This window comes from Neovison vison, chromosome 12 (genome assembly GCF_020171115.1).
Source record: "Neovison vison isolate M4711 chromosome 12, ASM_NN_V1, whole genome shotgun sequence".
Lineage (NCBI taxonomy): Eukaryota > Metazoa > Chordata > Mammalia > Carnivora > Mustelidae > Neogale > Neogale vison.
In genome coordinates this window covers 63,625,983-63,650,081 of record NC_058102.1, presented here as the reverse complement: position 1 = coordinate 63,650,081, position 24,099 = coordinate 63,625,983, and the positions used below count along the sequence as shown (strand labels likewise).

Genomic DNA, 24,099 nt, shown 5'->3' with positions numbered 1-24,099 from the left:
CTCTGAGCAGCTATGTTCTATAGAGGTATGATGGTCAGGTACAGATCAGAGAAGCTGGGTTTAAATTTTGACAGGTTTTAAGTATTATTTCAGGTGTATCTAAAAGCATAGCCTGGTATCTAGAAAGGCAGCCTCCCATCATTCTTTGGTGGCCCTTGGTTTCTAGGACACTCTGGACCTGATGCGGGGTCATCGCTGTCAGGGACTATCTCATTGTGAGCTTTGAGGCTTCTTCCACCAGAAGAGCTGTGGCAGCCACTGCTCAAAGACAAGCTGGCCAACCTTGTCTACACTGTCAAGTGACTTTGAAAAATAGCCCACCGGCCTTGTTTCATTCCCTAATTTTTGGGCGCGAACTCCCAAGGCTTGGCTTTACTTTTCTGCTACATATAGAGTGAAAGGCTTTTCCAAATTTGGCAATGCCAAAGCTGGAGCTGACAGAAGTTTTGCTTTTAATGTTTGAAAGGCTGTTTGCTGAGCTTTAGTCCAGAGCAAAGGTTCCTCTTGGGGGCCTTTAATTGAGTTATATAATGGTTTGGCTAAGAGTCCAAACCCAGGAATCCACAGGCGGCAAAAACTAGAAAAGTGCGAAGCTGTTTTTTTGTAGTTTGAGGCTCAAGATCTAGTATGGCCCTTTTTCTATCAGTAGATAGATGGGGTGTTAATTCATATCCTAAATAATGTACCTTTTGTTGAGATATTTGTGCCTTTTTAGAGGTTACATGATACCCTCTATCTGCCAAAAAATTAAGTAAAGTTATAAAATTTTCATCAGATGTCTCCTTTGTGGGGCTACAGATTAAAACGTCATCCACATACTGAATTATTGTCCCCTTAGATAAGGATACATCATGGAGATCTTTGCTAAGTACAGCTCCAAGTAGATGAGGACTGTTTTCAAATCCTTGTGGTAAGACTGTCCAGGTTAACCGAGCAGCCTGTGGGCTTGAAGGAGAAGTCCATTCAAAAGCAAATAGTGGTTGTGTTTCCTCACATAGTGGGATTTAAAAAAAAAAAAAAGGCATCTTTTAAGTCAAGTACTGTAAACCAGTTGGCATCACCAGGGACGTGGGTGAAAATAGTGTATGGATTAGGTACTATGGGATGAATAGGCATTACTGCCTCATTTATATCTCTTAAATCTTGTACCATCTGATATTCCCCATTTGGCTTTTTTACTGGTAAAATTGGGGTGTTATAAGGAGATTGACAAGGCTTTAATACACCATGTCTTAGAAGCAGTTATAACCGAGCTTTGGCCTCAGGTTTTAGAGGATATTGTTTCTTATGAGGTATATTAGTTGGGTCTTTTAAGGTCACCTTGACGGATTGGGCTTTAAGAGCCCATCCTGGAATGTCACAATCCCAGACCTGTGGGTTTACTTTCTTCCAGACATTGGAAGGGATAGTAGGGTATAGTTCTAGCTCTCCAGACGTTAAAGAGAACAAGCCATCCCCCTTTACAGCAAGAGCAAATTGGCTACCCAGTTTATACATTAAGTCTCTTCTGAGTAATGCGGTGGGACAAGGCGGAAGGACTAGAAAAACATGAGTTACCAATTGACTCTTATATTTACAAGTTAAAGGCATTGTCTGATGGCACGTTTTAGTTTCCCCTTCTATGCCAACAATTTTAAGGTTAGAAAGAAAAGCAGGACTGGGAGTGCTTAACAAGGACAGAGTAAGTGCTTCCAGTATCAATAAGAAAAATTGGTAAACTTACCTCCAGCATCCAGGGAAACCTGGGGCTCAGTCTTCTTGATGACAAAGGGAGCCAGACCAGCCTCAGGGCCCTGTCATGCCAGTTCTTCCAGCTTCAACTCTCAGACAGGGAAGTGAGTTCCTGCCTTCCTCTCTCTCTGGAGATGAGGACAGTCTCTCCTCCAATGTCCTGTTTCTTTACAGACAGGACATGGCCCTGGTGGAGAGTACTTGTTTGGACATTTTCTGCTCCAGTGTCCAATCTGGCCACATGTATAGCATGGGAACTTACTTGGTTTTTTTTTCTGCTGCTGCCCCTTCTTTTGCCCCTGATTAGTCTGGTGCTATGGGGAACCCACAATAGCGGCAGCCACTCTTTGAGCCTGTATATTACCCTGCAATTTAGTCCTCCGGTCCTTTTCTTGCCTTAAGGCCATATCTCTATTGTTAAAGACTTTGGTGGCTACCTCTAATAGGCACTGGGTGGGAGTTTGAGGACCTAAAGCCATTTTAGTTAGTTTTCAGTGGATGTCAGGTGCTGATTGGCTTATAAAATACATATTTAGTATGGTTACTCCCTCAGGTGAGGCTGGGTCCAGATTTGTGTATTTATGGATGACCTCTACCAATCGTCCCTGAAATAGGGCTGGATTTTCCTCAGTCCCTTGTGTAACTTCCTGAAGTTTGTCAAAGTTTACAGGTTTAGAAAATCCTTTTTCATTCCTTTTACCGAACAAGTGATCATATGGTCCCGTTTTTCTCTCCCTGGACTATCCTCCTGATAGTTCCAGTGTGGCTCAGTGTTAGGGACAGCAGTAACCCCAACTGGGTAACGATCCCTAACTCTCATTGCTAGCTCATCAGTGAACTCCTCTGCCCCCTCCCAGATTCATCTCTTTTCCTCAGGGATGCAACAATGAGTTAAAATTATATATAGATAGATGATAGATAGATAGATAGATTTATCTATCTATCTATCTATATCTCTATATATCTATATCTATAAGATCTATCTATCTATATCTCCTTCCAGGTCAAATCAAACATAATAAATACTTCTTGAAAGCCGTCAATAAATTGAGAGGGATTTTCAGAATATCGTCCTAATTGTTGTTTTATCTGAGCCAGGTCTGCCATGGAGAATGGGACATGGACCCTTATTGTGCTTGTTTTTCCATTAGCAACTTCCCTAAGAGGATGCATCCCATACTTAGATGGAGCTCCTTGTAAATAGGGAGTCCCTCTCCTGGTATGTCCAGCGTGGCTGGAGGCAGAAGGGTCTTAGGGTTTGTAAGGAGGAGGGATAGCAACACAGCCAGTGTCCTCTTTTTTTGGACAGGCTGGCAATTCCTTCAACATCCCAGGTTTGTTGAAAGGAATCGGCCTGTTTAGACAGTCATCATCCAATATATCTTGACGGGGGAGGGTCCTGTTAACCTGGCTGAGGGTTAGACACATTCTACAAGAGGCCCACAGGTTCAGATCCTGATTTAGGGCCATAAAGGCTTGGACATACGGAACTTCAGTCCATTTGCCCTTTTCCCTGCAAAAGAGGTAAACTGATAGATTGACCTGAAATTTAAAGTCCCATTTATGGGCCATTTTTCCCCATCTCCTAAGGAGTACTGAGGCCATTCAGTATTACAGAAGAGGATCATCTTTTTCTTTCTTAAAACTGAATTGGTTCCAGTAGGTTAAGAGGCATCCCAAGGGAAAATTCTTGGGCACGGAAGAGGAGGATCCCATGTTCCTGAAAAAAGTAAAGAAGGCCCATTAACAAAATTTCCCCTGACTCCTGGGTGGCGTCCCACACAGGGTATGTCAGAGGTTTCCGGTGTCAAAAGTGACCAGAGACTTCCCTCAACAAAAATCGCTATTGACCACCATTCTACCTTCCCGTGAAGGCATTCCTGCCATAAAAGGCCTTGGAGGGGTGCCGGCGTCCCTCCTCTTCCCCATCGCATCCTAGGCTACAGATGGGTGCCTGGTAAATGGACTAAAATACTGTGCTATGTCATCCCATTGTGTCCTGAAAACTGAATACTATTTTGCCATTTTAACCCATGGAAATACTAGAAAAGTTTGGCAAGGGGAAATTACCCAATTTCATAGCTTTAAGTAGTTAGTATAAGAAACTGACAAGAGGGACGCCTGGGTGGCGCAGTTGGTTGGACGACTGCCTTCGGCTCAGGGCGTGATCCTGGAGTCCCGGGATCGAGTCCCACATCGGGCTCCCAGCTCCATGGGGAGTCTGCTTCGCTCTCTGACCTTCTCCTCGCTCATGCTCTCTCTCACTGTCTCTCTCTCTCAAATAAATAAATAAAATCTTTAAAAAAAAAAAAAAAAAAAAGAAACTGACAAGAAACAGTAAAGACTGAAATCCATCATGGTCTATGTGACATTCCAACACACGTGGTCCTTACAGCCAACTTCCCTAGGAAATGGTCCCTGGTTGTGTTAATTCAATCGGGTACTGGTTTTGGCCAGCTCCCAGTGGAGTTCCCATGGCCAGAAGTGGCAAGACCAGGGAGGGGATCACATTAGATCAATCAGGAGGAAACCTTACATGGGAGTCTTAAGATTGGCAGCCATACTGGTGACTTAGGTGGCTGTCCCATGCCCAAGAGAGACAACTCTATATAAGAATAGGAACAGAGAGAGGGCATCAAGTTTCTGGGTCTTATTACCATTCCAGTCCGGGTACTTACTTCCAGCTGAAAGGTAGACATTCTCCTCCCCATTGAGTAGCCATGGGCTAGAGGATTACACCTGAGCAATCGACATGCAAGTGTTCCAATAAGACCACACTCCTTGAAAAACCCTGAAATGAGAGTAAAGGGAAAAAAGAGAAAAGTACTCACCAATTTTGCACTGAAGCTCAGAGTCTAGAAGTAAAGATTCACAGCCCCATGTTAGCCACCAAATGATGAAGTTCTGGGATTTAGTTGAGGTTCAGTGGGGCGAGGTCTAGAGCCGATAGCTAAGAAAGAATTCTTGAGATGTCTTTGGTGCAAAAAGGTGGTTTATTAAAGCATGGGGACAGGACCCATGGGCAAGAAGAGGTGCTGCCCCAGGGATGTGAGGAGTGGTCTATTATATACTTGTAAGTTGGGAGGGGGTTAGGGATGGCTTAAGTCTCCAAGGAATTTTGTGTGTCCAGGACCTTGAGGAGCTAGCTATTGTTTGGGAGAAAGGTTATTTATTACCAGTAATAAAAATCTTCTTGTGAGACCCTTTAGATGTATATCAGTGGGTCATATGCTTGGGAATAATCTCCAACTATTCTTGGAGGTTTAGAGATAAAGTTTCCTAAAGGAATTGTTAAAGTAGACTTACAGGATCCTAGTTGGGGTTAGGGGGTCAGTCAGGCTAAGATTATCCTTTTGCAATTAGCAAAGCCTCAAGGTGAGGGCATTTGAGTCCCTAGAGGAGAGCCACTCTGCCTGCTTCAAGGGCTTGTCAGTAGGTAAGGAAATTTAATGATTTTCTTCTGCCTCTGTTTCCCACATCATATTTGTAAGGTTGAGTTGCAGAATCCATTATCTTGTTTTTTTTAATTTCAGATGAAAATTAACTAATAGAAGGAAAATATTTGGAAGTCATCACACAAAGAGTTATTGTTGCTTCTACACATGCCTTACTGGCACTTAGTTGATTTGGTATTGGTTGAAATTATTTCAAATGGATACCACAAGAGGCTGTTCTTTTCTTGCAGAGCTAGGAGAGATTTGAAGGTTCTGGAAATGAGCAACTTTCATAAGATTTTTTTTTTTTTGGTGCAGCCCTCTCTTTTTTTTTAACATCCATCCAAGGGGAAGGATGATAAGTCTTCTTCTTCCCTAGTTTTGCCATAATAAAGGAAAGCCTTCATTTTAATTTATTCAATAATATAGAATAATGTAAAATTAAACATATGTATTTCCCCCAAGTGATTTATAGTAATAAAAAACTATGTCTAGATACTTAACATAGGAAAAATCACAAACAAGACCATTTATTTTGTAAAACATTATATTCTTCTGTGATTGAGACATACCACTAAAGGCTGACAAACCAGGGGTGCCAAAAACCGGGTATTGCTTTTCAATGGTTATAGAGTTACAGTCATGCAAGATGAAAAGCTCTAGAGGTCCAATGACCCCAAATATGCATTTAGTTAACAATTCCATAATGTGCTTTCACCACAGCTAAAAAACAAACAAAAAACAAAGAATTCCAATAGGGTTCTGATGAGTAGGCATGCAAGAAACTCAACTAAATTTGTGCAAGAATGCATACTAAAGAATTATTTGACCTCTTTTGAATGCTGAGAAGGAGTTAGAGAAGGAAAATGTTTCTCCACTTAATAAAACTTGAGCAAGTTGTTTTCATTAACAGTGATGATTGATGGAGATTTGTTGGTGACATTGCAGTCCCAGGAGCAGAAGTCACCGTACAAACAACACTGTGCTAACAAAAGGGGTTTGTTCACATGGCTGGCACTGGCAGGGCCACGAGGGTATGAAGAAACAACGCGTGCGTTCCCTGATTTGGAGCCAAAGTACTCAACAGTGATTGTGACATTAACTATTGGGTTTCATGATTTTTTTAAAATAAGGAAAATAGACTTAATTGATTCATTCATTTGTTTTTCTCCATTAAAATTTTTAAAATGTGTCTGAAAAGCTGAAATGTTTTAGGGTACGCTTAGTGTTAATTCAATCATATTTAACTTCTTCAAGTGCTTAGCTTCAAACACTACCTCTTACCCCAGTCAAGACAACTGTTTATAAAATTTCTCTCAAGACAATAAACACATTTTGAACAAATCTTTGAGTCATGGTGATAAAAATTGCTCAAGATGGTTACATAGTATCATCATGCAGAGAAGGAACTAGAGAATTCCTGTTTGTGAGATTTTCTGTTTTACTATCTCCATCTTCTATCTCCTGTAGCCACCACATAGGAAAAATGGGCATTTAGAATAGTCATGACTTTAGCCACTAAAAAGAGTGAAGCTAACTTTGACCTGGAAGAGGAATAGGTTTTCTCCCTCTCTTATTGTTTGATTGGGTGACTATAAATGGGCTCAGATATTGGCAAGGAAAACGAAGGGGAAAAAAGAGAAGAGCAAGACTGGATTCTAAATCCTGAGAAGGAAGAAATGAGTACACTTGAGAGGTTTCTGATAAAAACAGATATATTATAAATGAAGACTGAAGACTAGCAGTTCCCATTCTTTTGAAAAATTAAACTTATCTGTTGGTTTTTCCAAAATTAGTGCCATGTGCTTGCTCTATAATTAAGGTGGTTTGGCATTTTATGGGGGAGATTCCAGCATGAGTTTATTTGTAAGCTATTCAGTTTACCAAAACTGTCTTTAATAATTTTCACATATGATCTCTGAAGTTTTCACCATGTAGGTACCAGACAATTTGGATTTGGTCATATACTGTTCAGTTGCATTCTAATGTGTTTTATTTAAAAATTTTACCTCTTTCAATAAAAATATAAGTTCCTTGGGATCTGGGTCCAAGTGCTTTCCCAGTGGCTTACACCTTTATATTGTTTATATTGCCTATAAGACAGCTTACTTTCTTGTTCACTGCTAAAATCTTGTGCTTAGCCGTATGGTTGGTATGTAGCTGACTTTCAAGAAATGTTTATGTCTGTGAGAGGATGAGTAAAGAGAACTAAGCTCATACATAATTCTTCAGTGGCTGTTGCCTTAATGCATGTAGGGAAGTGGGATTCAACAAATGTATAGAGGGAAAGCAATTAGGTTTTATAAATTAGTGTCACAGAGGATCAGCTATTAAATGGATAGTTTTCAGAGCATTTTAATATATTAATGCTGGGAATACTACTAAGATATCATTCTGACAACCTGAAGTAGATTTAGAAGAATAAATACTGTCAGAGTGAGACACTTTGGTTTTGGTACAAAATAATGTCCTAGTTTCAAGACACAAGCAGACAAAAATCTTTGCAAGGGGTTAGTAGAATTTAATAGATTTTTAATTCATCTTGTTTTACATATAAAAATGTGTGACTAATATATATGTGTGTAAATACACATATATCTGTATTAATTATGTGTGTAGGCATATAGATCTCCACTTACATGTTTGGTCTTCTTCTAAACCTCACATTCTAACTTGGAACTGTAGGGTTCTTTTCCAGATCATAGAATTATTTGTTATTTTTACTTAGGCTATTTCCATGATTAAAATTCCATATCTCCCCAGGTTTCCTTGAATCAGCAGTGCCCCAGAAAACGTTTCCCTTCCTGAGACTCCAGGGAAGTCTTGGAACGCAAAGAACTTGAAGAGGGAGCCTGGCCAAATAGAGATTTTTGAGCCTTGGTAGGATTGCTGAAGCAGATTTTTAGCACAAACACAAATCAAAGTCTTTGTGTACTTAAAAGCAGCATTTTCATGTAAGTCCAAAAAGCTCACTTTGGTTCTATTTGTTTGGCTAAAGAAATGAAAAGCTTTGTTTTAATCATGTGGTCATTATTTTGCAAGGGGACCATAGCAAATTATTCTAATATCTTTAATCTCACTAAAGAGTAACTAAAGTTATTTGATGTAACTTTCTCAATAGAAAATTAGCAACTAAATCTTCTCTAACGTCATTATTTTCTTCTAGATCTGAATCAAAGCTTCTCAGGTATTTTTGTAATACAATGGATTCTGATTGTTACTCAGATTCCGTGTTTCCCTCAAAAGAATGACGATTTATGATTTTTGTCAGTTAATAGATTTTTGTCTTCTTAAAAGGATAGAACTAAGAAATATCAAGATTTAAAACCTAAAGGCCTTGGAATACTCAGAAGAGCAACATGGCAGAAATTGAGAAAAGAATTGAAACCCATAGAATAAGATGTCTTTCCAAGTTGAAGGTATGGACTTGTGTGTGTGTGTGGATATATGTATATGTACCTTTTCTTTTCTTTTTTTTTTTTAACCTAGAGCTTGTAAAGTTGCTCACATGAAGTGATTTAATGTTAACGTCACATTAGTTGATATATTGATAATTTCTTGCTTTGCTGAGGTTGGTTTTAAACGAAGGGTTAAAGAGGGCTATCAATTCAGGCAATTTAATCAGAAATGATTTTGAGGAACTTAAATGGAAGATAAGATCTTAACATTTTCAGGCACATAATATATTACACCGGGATTTAATGTGTTGTATCAAAAGGCCATTTTAATGCTCACCCTTATGGAGTTTCTAGTCCATAGGAGTATAGGGGTCTCTCCTAGAAAATGGTTCACTGGGCAGAAATGCTTTGTTGATCTGCATGCAATGATTACTTCAAAACGACCTAGTAAAACAAATGTTTACTTCAAGCTTTGGCAACATATCAATCATTCTCTGTAAGAATAATGCCCATTTTGTTAGCCGTTTCTGGTATTCTTGCCTATTTCAGAGCAAGTTCTTTTTGTATAGCTTCAAAGCCATTTGCCTTCAAAGAAAATTTGAATTTGTTTTTAAACCAAGGGATCTGGGAATTTGTCTGGATTCTTCAGCTAGTGCCAGCAAGTGACTTCCAGACTAAAACTGCCACCAATATTCTCCCTATCAAAGTTTGTTTTCTCTTCACACACGTGTAGGGAAAATCTACACATGTGCATAAAATTAGAGAATTATGATCTAGAACTAGAAAACTACTTTTGGCTAAAATGTCGTATTAATTATTTTAAAAACTCCTCTTAAATTGTCCCCAAATTCTCTTATCCTTTTTCTAAAATTGAATGGTTAAAAATAAGGATCTAGGTGTAGGCTCCCTGTGTTCATACCAAGGTTCAACTGTATAATTGCCATGCGACCTTGGACAAGTTCCTTAACCTCTGTGTGCTTCAGCTTTCTTAGTTGAAATAGCTAAAAACAATACTCCTATTTCATAGGACTTTTTCCCCCTTTACAAACTTGGAAAAATGACTAGAATATTGTAAACATTCAATATATATTAGGTATTATTATTGATAACATTATGTGTTAACTAACTGGAACTTAAATAAAAACTTGGAAGAAAAATTAATAGCATTTTGTCATAGTATAAAAGTCAAGTAAGTCAATCAGAGAAAGGCAATTATCACATGATTTCACTCATATGTGGAATAAAAGAAATAGTGAAGAGGATCATAAGGGAAGGAAGGGAAAACTGAATGGGAAGAAATCAGAGAGGGAGATAAGCCATGAGAGACTCTTAACTCTGGAAAACAAACTAAGGGTTGCTGAAGGGGAGGTGGGTAGGGGGATGGGGTAACCAGATGATAGGCAGGGCACATGCGGTAATGACTAATGAATTATTGACTACTATATCTGAAACTAATGATGTACTACTATATGTTGGCTAATTGAATTTAAATTTTATTTTATTTTATTTTATTTATTTTTTTTAAAGATTTTATTTATTCATTTGACAGAGAGAGATCACAAGTAAGCAGAGAGGCAGGCAGAGAGAAAGGAAGGGAAGCAGGCTCCCTGCTGAGCAGAGAGCCCCATGGGGGACTTGATCCCAGTACCCTGAGATCATGACCTGAGCCGAAGGCAGCGGCTTAACCCACTGAGCCACCCAGGCGCCCCTGAATTTAAATTTTAAAAAAGTCAAGTCAGGTGTTATTTATAAATAATTGCTCTTAATTTAATATTTGCTTACTTTGGAGTTTGGCAAGATTAAATATTGATGTTCTTGTTATAGAAAAATATTGAGAGGACATGTTTATCATGTGAAATTGGATTCCAAATGCCTAATAGTCAGATTTTTTTTTCTTTTTGCTTCTCTAAACTTAGAAATATGCATATTAAACAAAATTCTTTAGAAAGCATCAGAAGACTGTACTCAAAATAAGTTTGCTTCGAACTCTGGGCAGTAGTATTAAATGCTAGTTAGATTAGCTACATAAAAATAGAGGTTATTTCACATACATATTTTGCATATATGAGTCAGAATAGCCACTAGTTGCTTTCATTTTGAGACTAGAACCAAACTGTTTCAGCTACCCATCTAGGTGTTTTAGGAAAAAACAATGGGGTCATGATTCATCTAGTTTCCTTCCTTTAAGTGTAAAAAAGAATTATTCTCCCAAATATGATTCACATGTTATTTGGTAGACATTACTGACTGAGTTATAAAATCATATGAAATTTTTTATTCTCAATCATGTGCTCTGCAAAGATTTATACTGTGAAGTTGGTTTCTACAAATGACATTTACTATAAAATTATAATCAACTAGAGATATAGCCATATTATCTTCTCAGCCAAGTAATGGGTTTGACTCATACTGAGCTTGCTATTTAAATCTCCCAGGTCTTTTTCACATAAATTTCTATTCAGATTTCTCCAAATGAATTGGTATAGCCAACTCAGCTTAGGAGTATTTATTTAATTCTATTATATTTCATCTTATATTCAACCTACTTTCAGCTCTGACCACTTCTTCAGGAGAAGTACTGTTGAATACTTATTCTGTCATTCATTCAGCAAACTTGTATTTGAGTGCCTACTAGTCTTTAAGTATTTACTAGACACCAAAGATACAAAGGTAAATAATATATGAATCCTATATTTGAATTATTCACAGTATAGTGAGGGAGGAGGTTATAGGCATTCAAGCACATACATAATGTGCATTATGATAAGAGCTACAATAGAAACAGTACACAGCAGGTAGGTAATGAGTGAGTAGTCAAGGCTGCCTGGGGAGGAGAGGGACAAGGAAGGCTCCACAATAGAAATGATGATAGAATTGATAGTAGAAATAGAGTTTACATTTATCAGGTGCATAAGGGGAAGAAAAACTTTACAAGTGGGATACCATCCTGTAAAAGGTTCTTGAGACATGAAATGGCATGGTGAATTAAGAAACTGTAAGTAAACAGAACTGAGGAGACTATGCTGAGTGAAATAAATCAAGCAGAGAGAGTCATTTATCATATGGTTTCACTGACTTGTGGAGCATAAGGAATAACACGGAGGACATTGGGAGAGGGAGAGAAGTGAGTTGGGGGAAATCAGAGGGGGAGACAAACCATGAGAGACTGTGAACACTGAGAAACACACTAAGGGTTTTGGAGGGGAGGCGGGGTGAGGGGTTGGGTGAGCCCAGTGGTGGGTATTAAGGAGGGCACGTATTGCATGGAGCACTGGGTGTGGTGCATAAACAATGAATCTTGGAAAACTGAAAAAAAGAAGAAGAAGAAGAAGCTGTAAGTAGTACATTATGTCCAGGGATAAGCAGCAGGAGATGATCCTGAGTTATAGATGAGACATTTTTTTGTCATCTAAAAAAGTGGAGATTTTTGTTTATGGGAAATCACTAAAACATTTTAAGAAGTGAAATCACATGCTAGTTATACATTTTATTAATTCATTTGACAGATATTTATACTAAGCTCCATTAATGGTTGTGGCAAGTGGAGGGAGTGTAGGTATGGACAAGACTAGAGGCAACTAAGGAATGCTGGCAATTGTCTCAGCAATGTGTACATTTGAGAGATTTCAGCATATGGGTGATAGGGAAAGCTATGGGAATAAGTGAGGTTTCTTAGGGAGAACACATATAGCACAAAGAGTAGAAGGTATAAAACAAATCCCGAAGGGGCTGGCCAAAGAGAAGACTGAAAAAAGAGTCTAGAATGTAGGTGGACATTTAGGTATACACGGAGGAAGGGAATTTCAGGAAGAAAAAAGTGATTAGTGGGGTCAAATCATTCAGAGACAACAGGTTAGTTGAGGACTGAGAAGTATCTGTTGAACATGGAAACTAAGAAGTTGTATTTGACCTTTCATGGAGTAGCTTCAGGAGAAGACAGACAGTAGGGAGCTAAAGGGTGAATGGTAGGTTAGAGTCTAGGCAATAAACCTACATTATTCTTCCAAATAGCCTGGTGTTAGCTGGAGTAGCAACTATCAGGGGTTAAGGAAAAAAATATTTTTTTAAAGACAGAAATATCTTAGATATATTTATAGTGGGGAGAGAGGCAGTAAAGGGTGTGAGGTTGGAAATAGAGGAGAGAGTATTTACTGATAAATCATAATCTCAAATGGGAAGAATGGATTCAAAAAACATGAGTGGAGGGATTTTATTGTAATGGAAAAGGGACACCTATCCTTCAAAGGCAGGAGGGGAATTAGAGAGAAAGAGATGGAGGTAAGTTTGAGGATGACTGTTGCAGAGATCATTTGCTGGTCATGAAAAGTTCCTGACTGGGTTGAAGACTGAGAAATAGAAAAGATTGTTAATAATTTTGAAGGGTCTGTACAAGTGCAATATAAATTGAGGGGTTGGTTCAAGAATGGGAATGTGAGTGAGGATTTTAGCGATTTGAGTATGTTGGCTAGAGCATAGACTGAACAGACTCCCAGTATGGAATTGTCATCAGGAAACGTCTTTAGGTGGGACCAAGGAAAAAGTCTATGGCATAGGGTTGGAAACCACCATTCAAGATGACCTAAATCTATTCATCACTAATTTGTTGGTGTTGAAGCAGTGCGTAATCTACCTAACTATAGTATTATCTAGTATATAAGACTTCTTTGCCAAATCGTCTATTGTAATCTAAGTCTGTTTCTTTCTAATTTAATAAAACTACCAAAATTTTTACTTTTCCATGTTTTGAGTGAGACCATACTAGCTTTTGGTGATCACAATGGTTCTATTTGTTAAATTGTCCTTTTTTTTTTTTTTTTGTATGGATCCCATCAACCTGACTGTCCTTTGAAACTATATCACTATACAGGAAATGTAATTCGATGCATGGAAATTTATTGTATTCATACTCTTTTCTTATAGCAAATACCTGGTCAGTTTAGAAGCATTTTTATAATGGCTTATAGTTACTTTAATATAATATATGTAAACATATTATAACATATAACATGGTTTTAAATAAATAAACTAGGAGTGAGCAGCAATCTAATGTTGCATGACTTACCTATTATTCTGGAGAGAGCCTGAGCAAATTTGCTATAGAAATAATGTCTTTGTGTAACGCCATGTTCCTTTTTTTCTTATCGTATATGTCTTCTTTGTACTACAGGTATCATTATTGTGCTGAAGATCTATTTAAAACTATTAGTTATATCTTATTTAGAATGGCTGTCTCTGTGTATATACAAGATGTGCCTATAAAATAATGAGGCTACAACTACCTACAAAATTCAGTCCCACTTTGAGTTTTCAAAGAGATAACATGGCATGGAAGACCAGAAGAATGGATCACATTAAAAGTTTCTTGCATATTCAAGAGTTACTTATCTTGGAAACAATCAGTCTTATGGTAGAAGATATTTTGTCAACAGGTGGCAAATATAAACATATATGATCAAAAATAAACTTTTCCTGTGTTTTCTCACATTTTTTTCTCTGTAGATGTTTCTTCTGGCAATAACATGTGCATTTGTATCCAAAACACTCTCTGGATCTTATATGAATTCCATGCTCACACAAATAGAGAGACAATTCAACATCCCTACATCTCTAGTTGGATTTATTAACGGGAGCTTTGAGATTGGTAATGAATTATTTTTGCATTACTTCTTTTTATATTTTATTTTATCTATAAAGCTACTTTGAATTTTATTCTCCTTACTTGCAATTTTAGGACATCTAATCTGAGTAACATGTTTTCCAAAAGGAATGAATAGCCTTGCTAACTTTGGAATACTCTTAGAAACAATTAGTTTAAGTATTATCCCCCAAATAATAATCAAATATTGCCACATATCTCACCATTGGAATTTTTACTCTAATAGTTATTGGTTATCTAGTATGAGTAGCAGGGTACTTAGAATTTTTGTATCTAATCTTTCATTTGATAAATTTTAAAAGTCCCATCTTCCTATTTAGAAGATACACATCATGGAAAACAAAGGAATCTGTTTTCTAGAGGAAAACATGAATATTTTTCTTCTGCTGTTCTGGGAAGTTAACAATTCTTCTTTCTAAGTGCAGAAGGAAAAAGAAACTGTTTTTCTATCTCCCTGAATTTATTTCAGAAACAGACTCTAGGAAAGAATAGAATCTATTCTTACTATCTGCTTTTTGTGGAAGACTGGGAAGATGTGAAGACACAGGAAGAATGAGGAAGAGAAAGACTTCTCCTATAAACAAAGCTGCGTAGAACTATGAACGCCTTTCTTTCACAGTTTTAGAGTAGCTTCTACTTCCTCCAAGGTGCAAGTTATCTTTAATATACTTAATCAATATCTGGAAGAAAAATTGGGTTTGAGGAGAGGGAAAAACTGAGACAGGTGATTTTTGATCTTGTTTGTCTCCTAGTGTTTAACCACACCACCCACCCAGACACAACTCTGCACCACTCATGTGCTGGATCCTGGGGATGGAGAAAAGATATAACTCTTTATACAGTCCAGCCTGGACCCAGCTCACAATCCAAGGGATGGCATTGATGTACAATAATAATTTTAATTGAATGAAGTAAGTTTGGTAGTATAGGTAGGTGCAAAGTCCTATAAGAACACACATCAGGGACACAGCCTTACTTGGGGAAGATGTTGAAGGATAAGTAAAAAGTTTTCTAGGTGAAGAAACAAGGATGTATGTGAAGGGAATTTCAATAGAAGAAGCTTAAGGGCGAGGTAGCATAGTAATTTGTATGGAGAATAACATTCAGTCCAATATTATTGACTCACAAAGCTTATGTGGAATTTATTAAGATAGGAGTCTGGAGAAATGGGCAGGGGTGAGAAATGGACTATGGTTAGCCTTTTATGCTTGCTATGGAATTTGCATAAAATAAAAATTATAAAAGTAAAAAAAAACTTTGAGTAAAGTCATCAAAATATTAAAATGACTGTCATATAGTAATATTTATGCTTACTAATATACTAAATATAATATCTACACTAATTTTTTAAGTAATAAGTAGGGTTGATATTTTGAGGTATCTGCAACAACTACAATATCGTAAGCAAATATCTATAACTTCTATTGATGACAATCTGTGACAAAATCTTAAGTACTGTTAATGCTACATAGTTTATACCTACTCTCACTATCAAAGAAAATGCTAATATTAATTTTAATTAAAACTTAGTGAAAATAAAAGACACAACTTTTTTTCCTCACTCAAGTTCATGGAACCCCTGATTTCTATTCATGGACTCCTTGGAGGTTTGTTCATACACCACAGGTTAAAAGCAGCTATTTAAAACAAAGGTCAGGGGCACCTGGGTTGCTCAGTGGGTTGAGCCCCTACCTTTGGCTCAGGTCACGATCTCAGGGTCCTGGGATTGAGTACTGCATCGGGCTCTCTGCTCAGCAGGGAGCCTGCTTCCCCCCTCTCTCTCTGCCTGCCTCTCTGCCTACTTGTGATCTCTCTCTCTGTGTGTCAAATAAATAAATAAAATGTAAAAAAAACAAACAAACAAACAAACAAAAAAACAAAGGTCAGATTTGCTTTTAATCAAGGTCATTATGTTATGAGTTACGTTTAAAGGTGGCTATGTTAGAGTTACGTTTAAAGGTGGCCAGTCAACCAGAGAGGATCCTAACAGGCCAACACAAAAGCACAAGAGAGAGCTGTCTGGGTCTGAGTCAGGATCGTACTATAGAAATACAGAGAAGAGGGTGACCTACAAAATACTGAGGAGTTAGGTTCCTGAGAACTTAGTGGAAGATTAGATGTGGCAGATGAGAAAAGCAGGAATCCCCAGATTTACATCTTGGGCAGTGGAGTGGATAGTGGTACTGGGACAGAGAATAGGAGAAGGGGGACGAGATTGTGCTCGTGGCTATGAGGATGATGATGATTTCTGTTTAAGCAAACTATTTATGGTATTAGCAGTGAGCTCTTTGAGTAAGGTTGTCTGCATGAAAGTTATATGAGCTAGAAGCACTGGAGGAACTGTTTGGGCTGGAGCTACTGATTACTGAGTAAGCCAATAGTTGTTAAAAGTAAAGAACAGATAAGGGTATTTAGGGAGATGGTAGAGAGAGAGATAAGTACCAGGGACAAAAGCTGGATCCCTGAGGTGCACCAATATATAAGGAACAAGTGGAAGAAAGGAGCCCACCAAAGTGTTAAGAGAAGGAATAATCAGAGAATTAAGAGGGAAATTAGGAGAGAATATTATGATAGATACCAAGGGAGTAGACGTTTCCAAAAGAAAAAATTGTCAGCAGTCTCAAAAGCATAAGACATATCCAATTAGACAAGGATAGAAAACTATATCCTGGGTTTTATGGTATGATAATTATGATGTTGGCCAGGGCACTTTTACCTGAACAGTAGATAGAGAAGCTAGAAGGCAGGAAGGGAGCAATGAGTTTGGGAAAGAAGGGGAGGGGAAGAACTGGAATCTGTGACTATAGGTGACTGTCAGTTTGGAGAGAAAGTAAAGAATATCTGTAATTAAAACACAGCAGAAAAAGAGAGACTTAAATTGTATGAGAGAGATTTTAATTCTTGGAGTAAGTTGCTGGAGAGGATGGGAGTGCCCAGGTAGGGTGTTGGACTTTGGATGGTTGGATGGGCACCACAACCTCCGAAACTGAAGGAAGGTGGTAAGGCCGTAAGGTGGGAAACAAGACTGCCCCAAATTTCTTGACAAAGTGGGAAGTATTGACTATGGAAAGTGAGTGGCAATAGGTGGCTTGAGAAGAATGATGAAGAGCTGAAATAATGGCTGAAGGGAAGAGGAAAGACAATTTACAAATGCCAATAAAGTGGCATTAGTTTGCTTACCTTTCCTCAGTAATTTTTATAGACCATGTTCTCCATACCCTTCATAAAATCTTATCTATCCATTTCTATTCCCTCTCATGTGATTAAAAGGAAGCAGACTCCCTTTTATTTTACCAACTGAGAGAGGCAGCTTGAAAAGCTCACCCTTACGTGGAGAGGAGGCTCTTCCTCTCTTCTTGTTTCCAAAATGGATATGGATTTCCAATGGTGGATTTCTAGAGATAATACCTTCAACATGGATGGCTTTGATGATGGGGATTTTAGAAACCTAGGGAAGTCACTGTGGTAGCACTTGGTGGGGCACTGTCCACATCAAACCATGTAGGCGCTGACACCTCTTCTTCTTACAAGGCAGACTAGAGAGAAACAGATTTGGAAAGAAGTCTTCAAAATATGCACTACTACTTGGAAAATTATTAAAAAATTAAGGGAGAGTTTTTTAGATTTTTATAGTTCTCAAGCTCATCATAGATGTTTTCCTATGCAGAGTAGGATCAGGGAAAATATTGATTATTAAATTTTAAATGTATCATATGAGAACTTCCTCATGTGTTTTGTTCTTACAACCTTTTATGCCATTCTTATCAAGGGCTTGCCCATTAGAATGTGGCCTCCACAATTAGTTTCTTTATCCTTAAACTTCATCCTAAGACATGGATAAATTTATTATTGAATTGGCTTCTCAAAGCAAGACTTACTTCTAAGACCCAGTTGGAGAAGTGAGGACCTACTATTTTTTTTTACTTCTAAGGGTAGAAATAATCTTACCCTTAGAAGTAAAATTAGAGATCTCTGGGTTGGTTATATTGATCAATATTTAGTTATATTTAAATCATGAGTTAAAACATATATCTATCTGAATTTGACTTTGGCTTCTCTTTTCAAGCATGGAGCAGACAGGGAGAGAAAGGCCAGAGGTCACATATAGTCTAACACCTACTTTGCATCCTATTTTTCTAAGCTACATAATCAGACACACAGTCTTTAACATCTCTTAGAACCATTGCTCAGTCCCTTCCAATGGCTTCTTTTCTTCCCTCTTTAAAGATTTTATTTATTTATTTGACAGAGAGAGATCCCAAGTAGGCAGAGAGAGAGGAAGGGAAGCAGACTCCCTGCTGAGCAGAGAACCCGATGTGGGACTCGATCCCAGGACCCTGAGATCATGATCTGAGCCGAAGGCAGCGTCTTAACCCACTGAGCCACCCAGGTGCCCTGCCCTCTTTAAATATTCATGTTCCACAAAGATCTGTTTACATATTTGTTGAGATTGTGAAACAGAGTCATTCTTCAAGGCAGGAGTTGTGTCTTATTCATTTATTGCTTCATGCATTGCTAGCACCAGTCCTGGTACTCAAAATAGTTTTTATACAATAAATGCCAGATAGTAAATGACTGGATGAAGCTAAGCTATTGATCATGCTTATTAAGATATTCATTTTTATCTTAATTTTTTCCTAGGAAATCTTTTGTTGATTATATTTGTGAGTTATTTTGGAACCAAATTACATAGACCTATACTGATTGGTGTCGGATGTGTGGTTATGGGCCTAGGGTGTTTCTTACAATCTCTACCTCATTTCCTCATGGACCGGTAAGTATACCAGTTTCTGGTGACTTTTTATGTTCAACTTTTGGCTATATGGAATGAAACTTGAAATTTCCTTTCTAGGAACAATACTTCCTAAAAGCACAGAGCACAACAATGGGAGCTGAAAGATGCAGATTTCGTTCCACAAGTCAGTTGGGCTCTAGGCTGCCTTGCTTCACTTAGATAGTCACATTTTGTCCATCTATGAAACAGAGATTTGGGATTTTATGGAGTGGAGTCTGATGAAAAGAGTCTTAGGACCTGGTAAAATGTCTTTAGACACTTCTAATTTCAATGAGGCTCTGTTTACTTGTATGTAGGTCACTAAAAGACCAGTCTGAAGGATGATTTTTATTTTAATTTTTACCAAAGTAATATGTGCATCAACTTATAAAATTAAATTTATTTTGAAAAAAGAGTTGTCCCCTATCCCTTCAACATTGTTCATATTACTGCTTCCATGAGTAGCTACTTGTAAATCTTTTAGTACTTTCTTCTGCTATTTGTCTCCATGGTTCTAAGTAAATGTTCATCCTTTTAGTTGTTAATACTTTTGTGTTCTGTAACATATATTGATTTTCTGTTATAAAATTGTATTCACTATTTCCACGTGTATGACTATGTAATATCTTTCATTGCTGAACCATGTTGTTATTCCTTTTTTATATCATCTTTATTTTCCTTGGATTTAATAATTATTCTCTTTTTACTTGAGTCATTTTCTTTCTTTCTTTCTAACTTCTCACTAATCATCAGCAAAGTCTCCACTTATAGGGCAAAATCTCAAAATGCTCATACATATCAGAGTCTCATTTTTGTTTTAGAGATAGTTCTATGTCATCATCAATTCTTTGTCTGCAGTCTGAATGGGAATCTTTCCAGGCTTGGTGCATGGCTCCTTCCTTGAAATCTTCCCTCACTGCTATCCTTGGAATTTGTTTGCTTCTATTCACCATTTAGTTAACTTATATCTTGGCTATCATATCTTCTGCTTTACTTTTTACTCTCACTCCTTTTTGTGGAAAACATAATCTAATAGGTTTCTGGAAAAATATGTAAAGGAAGTAGAAATTTTAAGACCATGGACATCTGAAAATATTCTATTCTACTCTCATATTTGATTGATAGCCTGGCTGATATAAAATTCTAGATTGGAAATATCTTCCTAAGGATTTTGGAGACATCATTCCAGTGTTTTCTAGTTTCCAATGTTACTATTGAGACTCTTATGCCATTCTAATCCCTGTGTTTTGTTTCTCTGGGAGCTACTGGGGTTTTCTTTTAAGCTCTGGAGTCTGGATTCATCATAACTATCTTGGTATAAATCCTTTTCTTCCATTGTGCTAGGTGCCTTCAATCTGGACAACTTACATGTATTATTTCTTTGATGATGTACCTCCTCCCCATTTTCTCTTTCTAGAACTTCTACTATTTGAATCTGTACATACTGGATTAAGTTTATATATTTCTCATCTTTTTTCTCCAATTTTCTATATCCTCATCTTTTTGTAACTTTCTAGGAGACATTTTTATCTTTCAATGCTCTGAATGAATTTCTAACTTTTGCTATCACAGTTTAAATTTTCAACAACTCTTTTGATCCTTGAATGTATCTTTTTATGGAACATTTTGTTCTTCTTTCAAGAATGCAATGTCCTTTTGTAAATTTTCTTTGTCTAAATTTTATTCATCTCACTTCATTATCTCTCTTTTCTGTGAGTGTACAGTTTTTATTTGTTTCTGTCTCTATCTTTACTGTTACAGGCTTTCCCCATATATCTGGTGGTTCTCGGTTATCTAGTCACATTTAAGAAAGAGGAATAACAACAAGCAGCTAACTGGAAGTTCTGTGTATGTGTATAAGGCTTAATTAATGGAGGACTTCTTTGTAGGGTGATTGTATAGGGACTGGCTATTTTTTAGATGACTTAGAACTGCCCCTAAACAGTGAGTTTTCTTAGGTGGTGATTCTCCAATTTGTTTTCTGGGAGGTTGGAGCTTGGCTACCAGAACATGGGGGTGGGAATCTCGATTTTCAGTATGTAGATTTTTTTAACCTAATATCTGCAGTTTTTAGTATGGCTTCCCTAGCTCAGTACCTATTTCGTCTCTAGAGACAAAGGCCATAATCAGTTGCGATGGCAGAGGATGTCTATAAAGGCTTAACTGCTCCTTATACACACTTTAAAGCAATTCTCTTTTGGGACCATGCATACGCTCACATTAGAAGTATCTTGTTTCTTGCCTGAAGCTTTCCAGGTTTGTATGGCGTGTGTTTAGTTGCTCTCCTATAGCCACTTACTCAGGGTTATGTTTCTCATATCCACAATTTCAGTGATCATTCATTTATCTGCTTTTTTTAATTTTCAAAATCCTATTAAACTCTCTCTTCTTGTCAAATCCTCCCTTCTCTTTATCCACATAGTATTGTGTTTTTTTCCTTTCCTATTTTAAAATCCACTACTACCAATTTGGAAATATTTGGGGAATGAATGGACATGGAATGAGTTACTGGGTTTTAAGAAGTAATTTAAATGAAAAAGATACTCTAACTTTCAGTTATTTCTGAAGGGATCAGAGGTTTCAAGGAGAAACAAGTAATATTCAGCTATTATTTTAATTTCTTTCTACACTCTGTCAAAGTTGTTTTTTTTTTTTTTTTCATCTGAAGCTCCCATGTTTCATGGAATCATGGACATGGAAACAGAGCCTTTGTCCACAATTCAAAGCCAAATTCTATGGGTATCTCTGGGCAGTTATTCTAAGGGGAAGGGTTTTTTTTAACTCTTTTTATTATGTTCTGTAACACAATGATTAGGACTTTTGGTGACATCCAAGCATAACACTCTTTAGCTTATTTGAAACTCAGAAAGGCAAGTTTTCTTTGGCTTTCTCTTCTCTAATAGAAATATAGAAACCAACCCAGTGCAATTTCTAACAAAGAGACCTGGACATATTTTCCTCCATTGTTGCAGCATGTAATTTTCTTTCTGGGAAAAGGCATGTGGATCTTGTGGTAATTTGCCTAAGATAATGGTCACAGATTATTAACACTTTTGTTCTAATGAGAAAAGAAAAAGTCATTACATTGTGCTGCCACAGTGTTTGAGATTCTCCTAAGGTTTCTCATTATGATGGGTACATGTTTTGTTTCTCTGAGGACACTAATGAACACGTGAAGGGATTATTGTTTGGATTCTCAGAAATGGGAGACCTGATTGTTGTGTTGTTTTTTTCCCCCACAAGCCTTTAATTATATTTTGTTGAGTCTATTCTTTTTCTTGGTTTCTGTTCCTTCTCCCACAGTAATTATTTCCGGGAAATGATCACCTAAAAACCACTGAAGATTAATGTCAGATGATTTAAAAGGTAGCTCATTCACATACAGATAACTGAAAGCTAACTGTCATGGGATTGTACCTTGATAGTGAGTGGCAAATTCTTTTTAATTATATTAATTTATGATGATTAGGTGGCAAAATGAAAAGAAATCTTTCCTGGATTTAGATGTTGTGTCTTAAGTGAAGCAGGAGTTAATCTGCACAATGTTCACATTGTCTTCATTGGCTCCTTAACATCGCCATGTTTTCCCTGTGTTCATACAGATATGAATATGAATCTACAGTTTCAGTTTCAGGCAATTTGTCCTCAAACAGTTTCTTGTGTATGGAAAATGGAACCCAGATTTTCAGACCAACAGAAGATCCATCAGGTTGTCTACTTCATTGTACTGCTTTCTGTTCAGTGAATTTGTAACTGAACATTTTCTGCTGAGGGGCTTTGAATGTTATTACGTTTGGTTAAGTGAGTAAGGTAAATGAACAAAAGAAAAATTTTTTTTCCAGAGATTTTGGAGGAGATCATGGAGGGAAATAGAAATGACCCATAATTTAAATGTTATTCCTCTCATATTTGAATATACATAATAAGAATGTCTTATCTATTCTTTGAAATGGTTAGTTAAAAATAAGTCAAAGACATCCATCCAAGGACCACTTAGAGTTAATTCCACAGAAGAAAACATCTTAGAAAGAGGATTTATGCTGATGATTTGTAAATGAGTAACAGAAACAAAAAGATTTGTGTTATAACACTGGTCTTCTATAACAGGGAAAGCAGGCAAGTATACTGTGACTCTGATTTACTCTATTCTCTTTCTGCTGAACTAGGACCTTGTCTTTCTGCTCTACTTCTTCCTCTTTACCAGAGATACTAATTCATATTCTGACACAATAGTCGTGCTTCTTCTGGCTTCCTGCAGTCCCAGACACCAACATCCAGCTTCTGCTCCTTCATATGTGAAGGGACCTATATAATCATCTGGCAATGCTTAGTCTGGAACTAACCCACTGACTTACCTCAGACCAGAACTTCTCTTCCTCTGATGGGGACATTTTTATGCTAGATTCATATCAGTAGGAGTTACATTCATCCCCACGGCTGGGTATTTCACTGCTGGCATGGAATCAGAGGAAACTAAACAGTTTCAAGGAGTATAAGAATAGCTGTCTCAGAAACTCTAAGCCAAAGCAACTCCCTGGGGAAACAAACAAACAAACAAAAAGCCCCTGTGACATCAATGGTGGCCTATATTCTTTTCTTGAACTGACTTTTTCCAAAGGCTGACCTAGGTCCTATTTCCTATTTTTTTTTTTTTTAAATCTGCACTGTAGTAGATAAATCAAAACCTTCCCAGTCTAGAGAATTTCCAGAAAAGTACATTAATTCTTTGATCACCTGACATGTTAAATTTTGTCCTGGAGTAGGCCTAGAATGTGCCCATGATCTCTAGACACTGTGCTCACCATAGTAGGGGGGACATGAATACCCAGAAATGGGCATTATGATTTTCTGGACTGGGAATAACTGAGAGATAAACCTCACAAGATATTTTCAGGCCCAACTGAGCTCGGGAGCCTCATATCTATGGGTACCTGGGCAGATTATAGGAGACAAAAATAAATTGTCATTCACTTTTCTGAAAACATGACCCTAAAGAGTGTCCTCCTGGCTTGATAGACATATAGGCTTAGAACAGAATTGGCTGTTTTCAGACAACTGCCTATCTTCCTCCCTTTCATTCCCTTTGGCCTACTCTTTGTTACTCTA

The 24,099-nt window shown here is 37.4% G+C and overlaps 1 protein-coding gene across 7 annotated transcripts in view; it reads left to right on the top strand.

Annotated features, from left to right (window-relative positions):
• The window catches only part of SLCO1A2 (solute carrier organic anion transporter family member 1A2), a 118,747-nt gene that overhangs the window by 65,920 nt on the left and 28,728 nt on the right, over nucleotides 1–24,099 (top strand). For 3 of the 7 annotated variants that reach the window (XM_044227851.1, XM_044227849.1, XM_044227855.1), the window contains 5 exons: nucleotides 7,929–8,119; nucleotides 8,463–8,584; nucleotides 14,063–14,204; nucleotides 18,861–18,993; nucleotides 22,596–22,702. In XM_044227851.1, the coding sequence (XP_044083786.1) occupies nucleotides 8,525–8,584; nucleotides 14,063–14,204; nucleotides 18,861–18,993; nucleotides 22,596–22,702 (442 nt within the window). In that variant the 5' untranslated portion in view covers nucleotides 7,929–8,119; nucleotides 8,463–8,524. Of the gene's footprint in view, nucleotides 1–7,928; nucleotides 8,120–8,263; nucleotides 8,353–8,462; nucleotides 8,585–14,062; nucleotides 14,205–18,706; nucleotides 18,750–18,860; nucleotides 18,994–22,595; nucleotides 22,703–24,099 lie in introns of those variants that run through there. The other 4 variants (XM_044227852.1, XM_044227854.1, XM_044227853.1 and 1 more) reach the window with 4 other exon arrangements.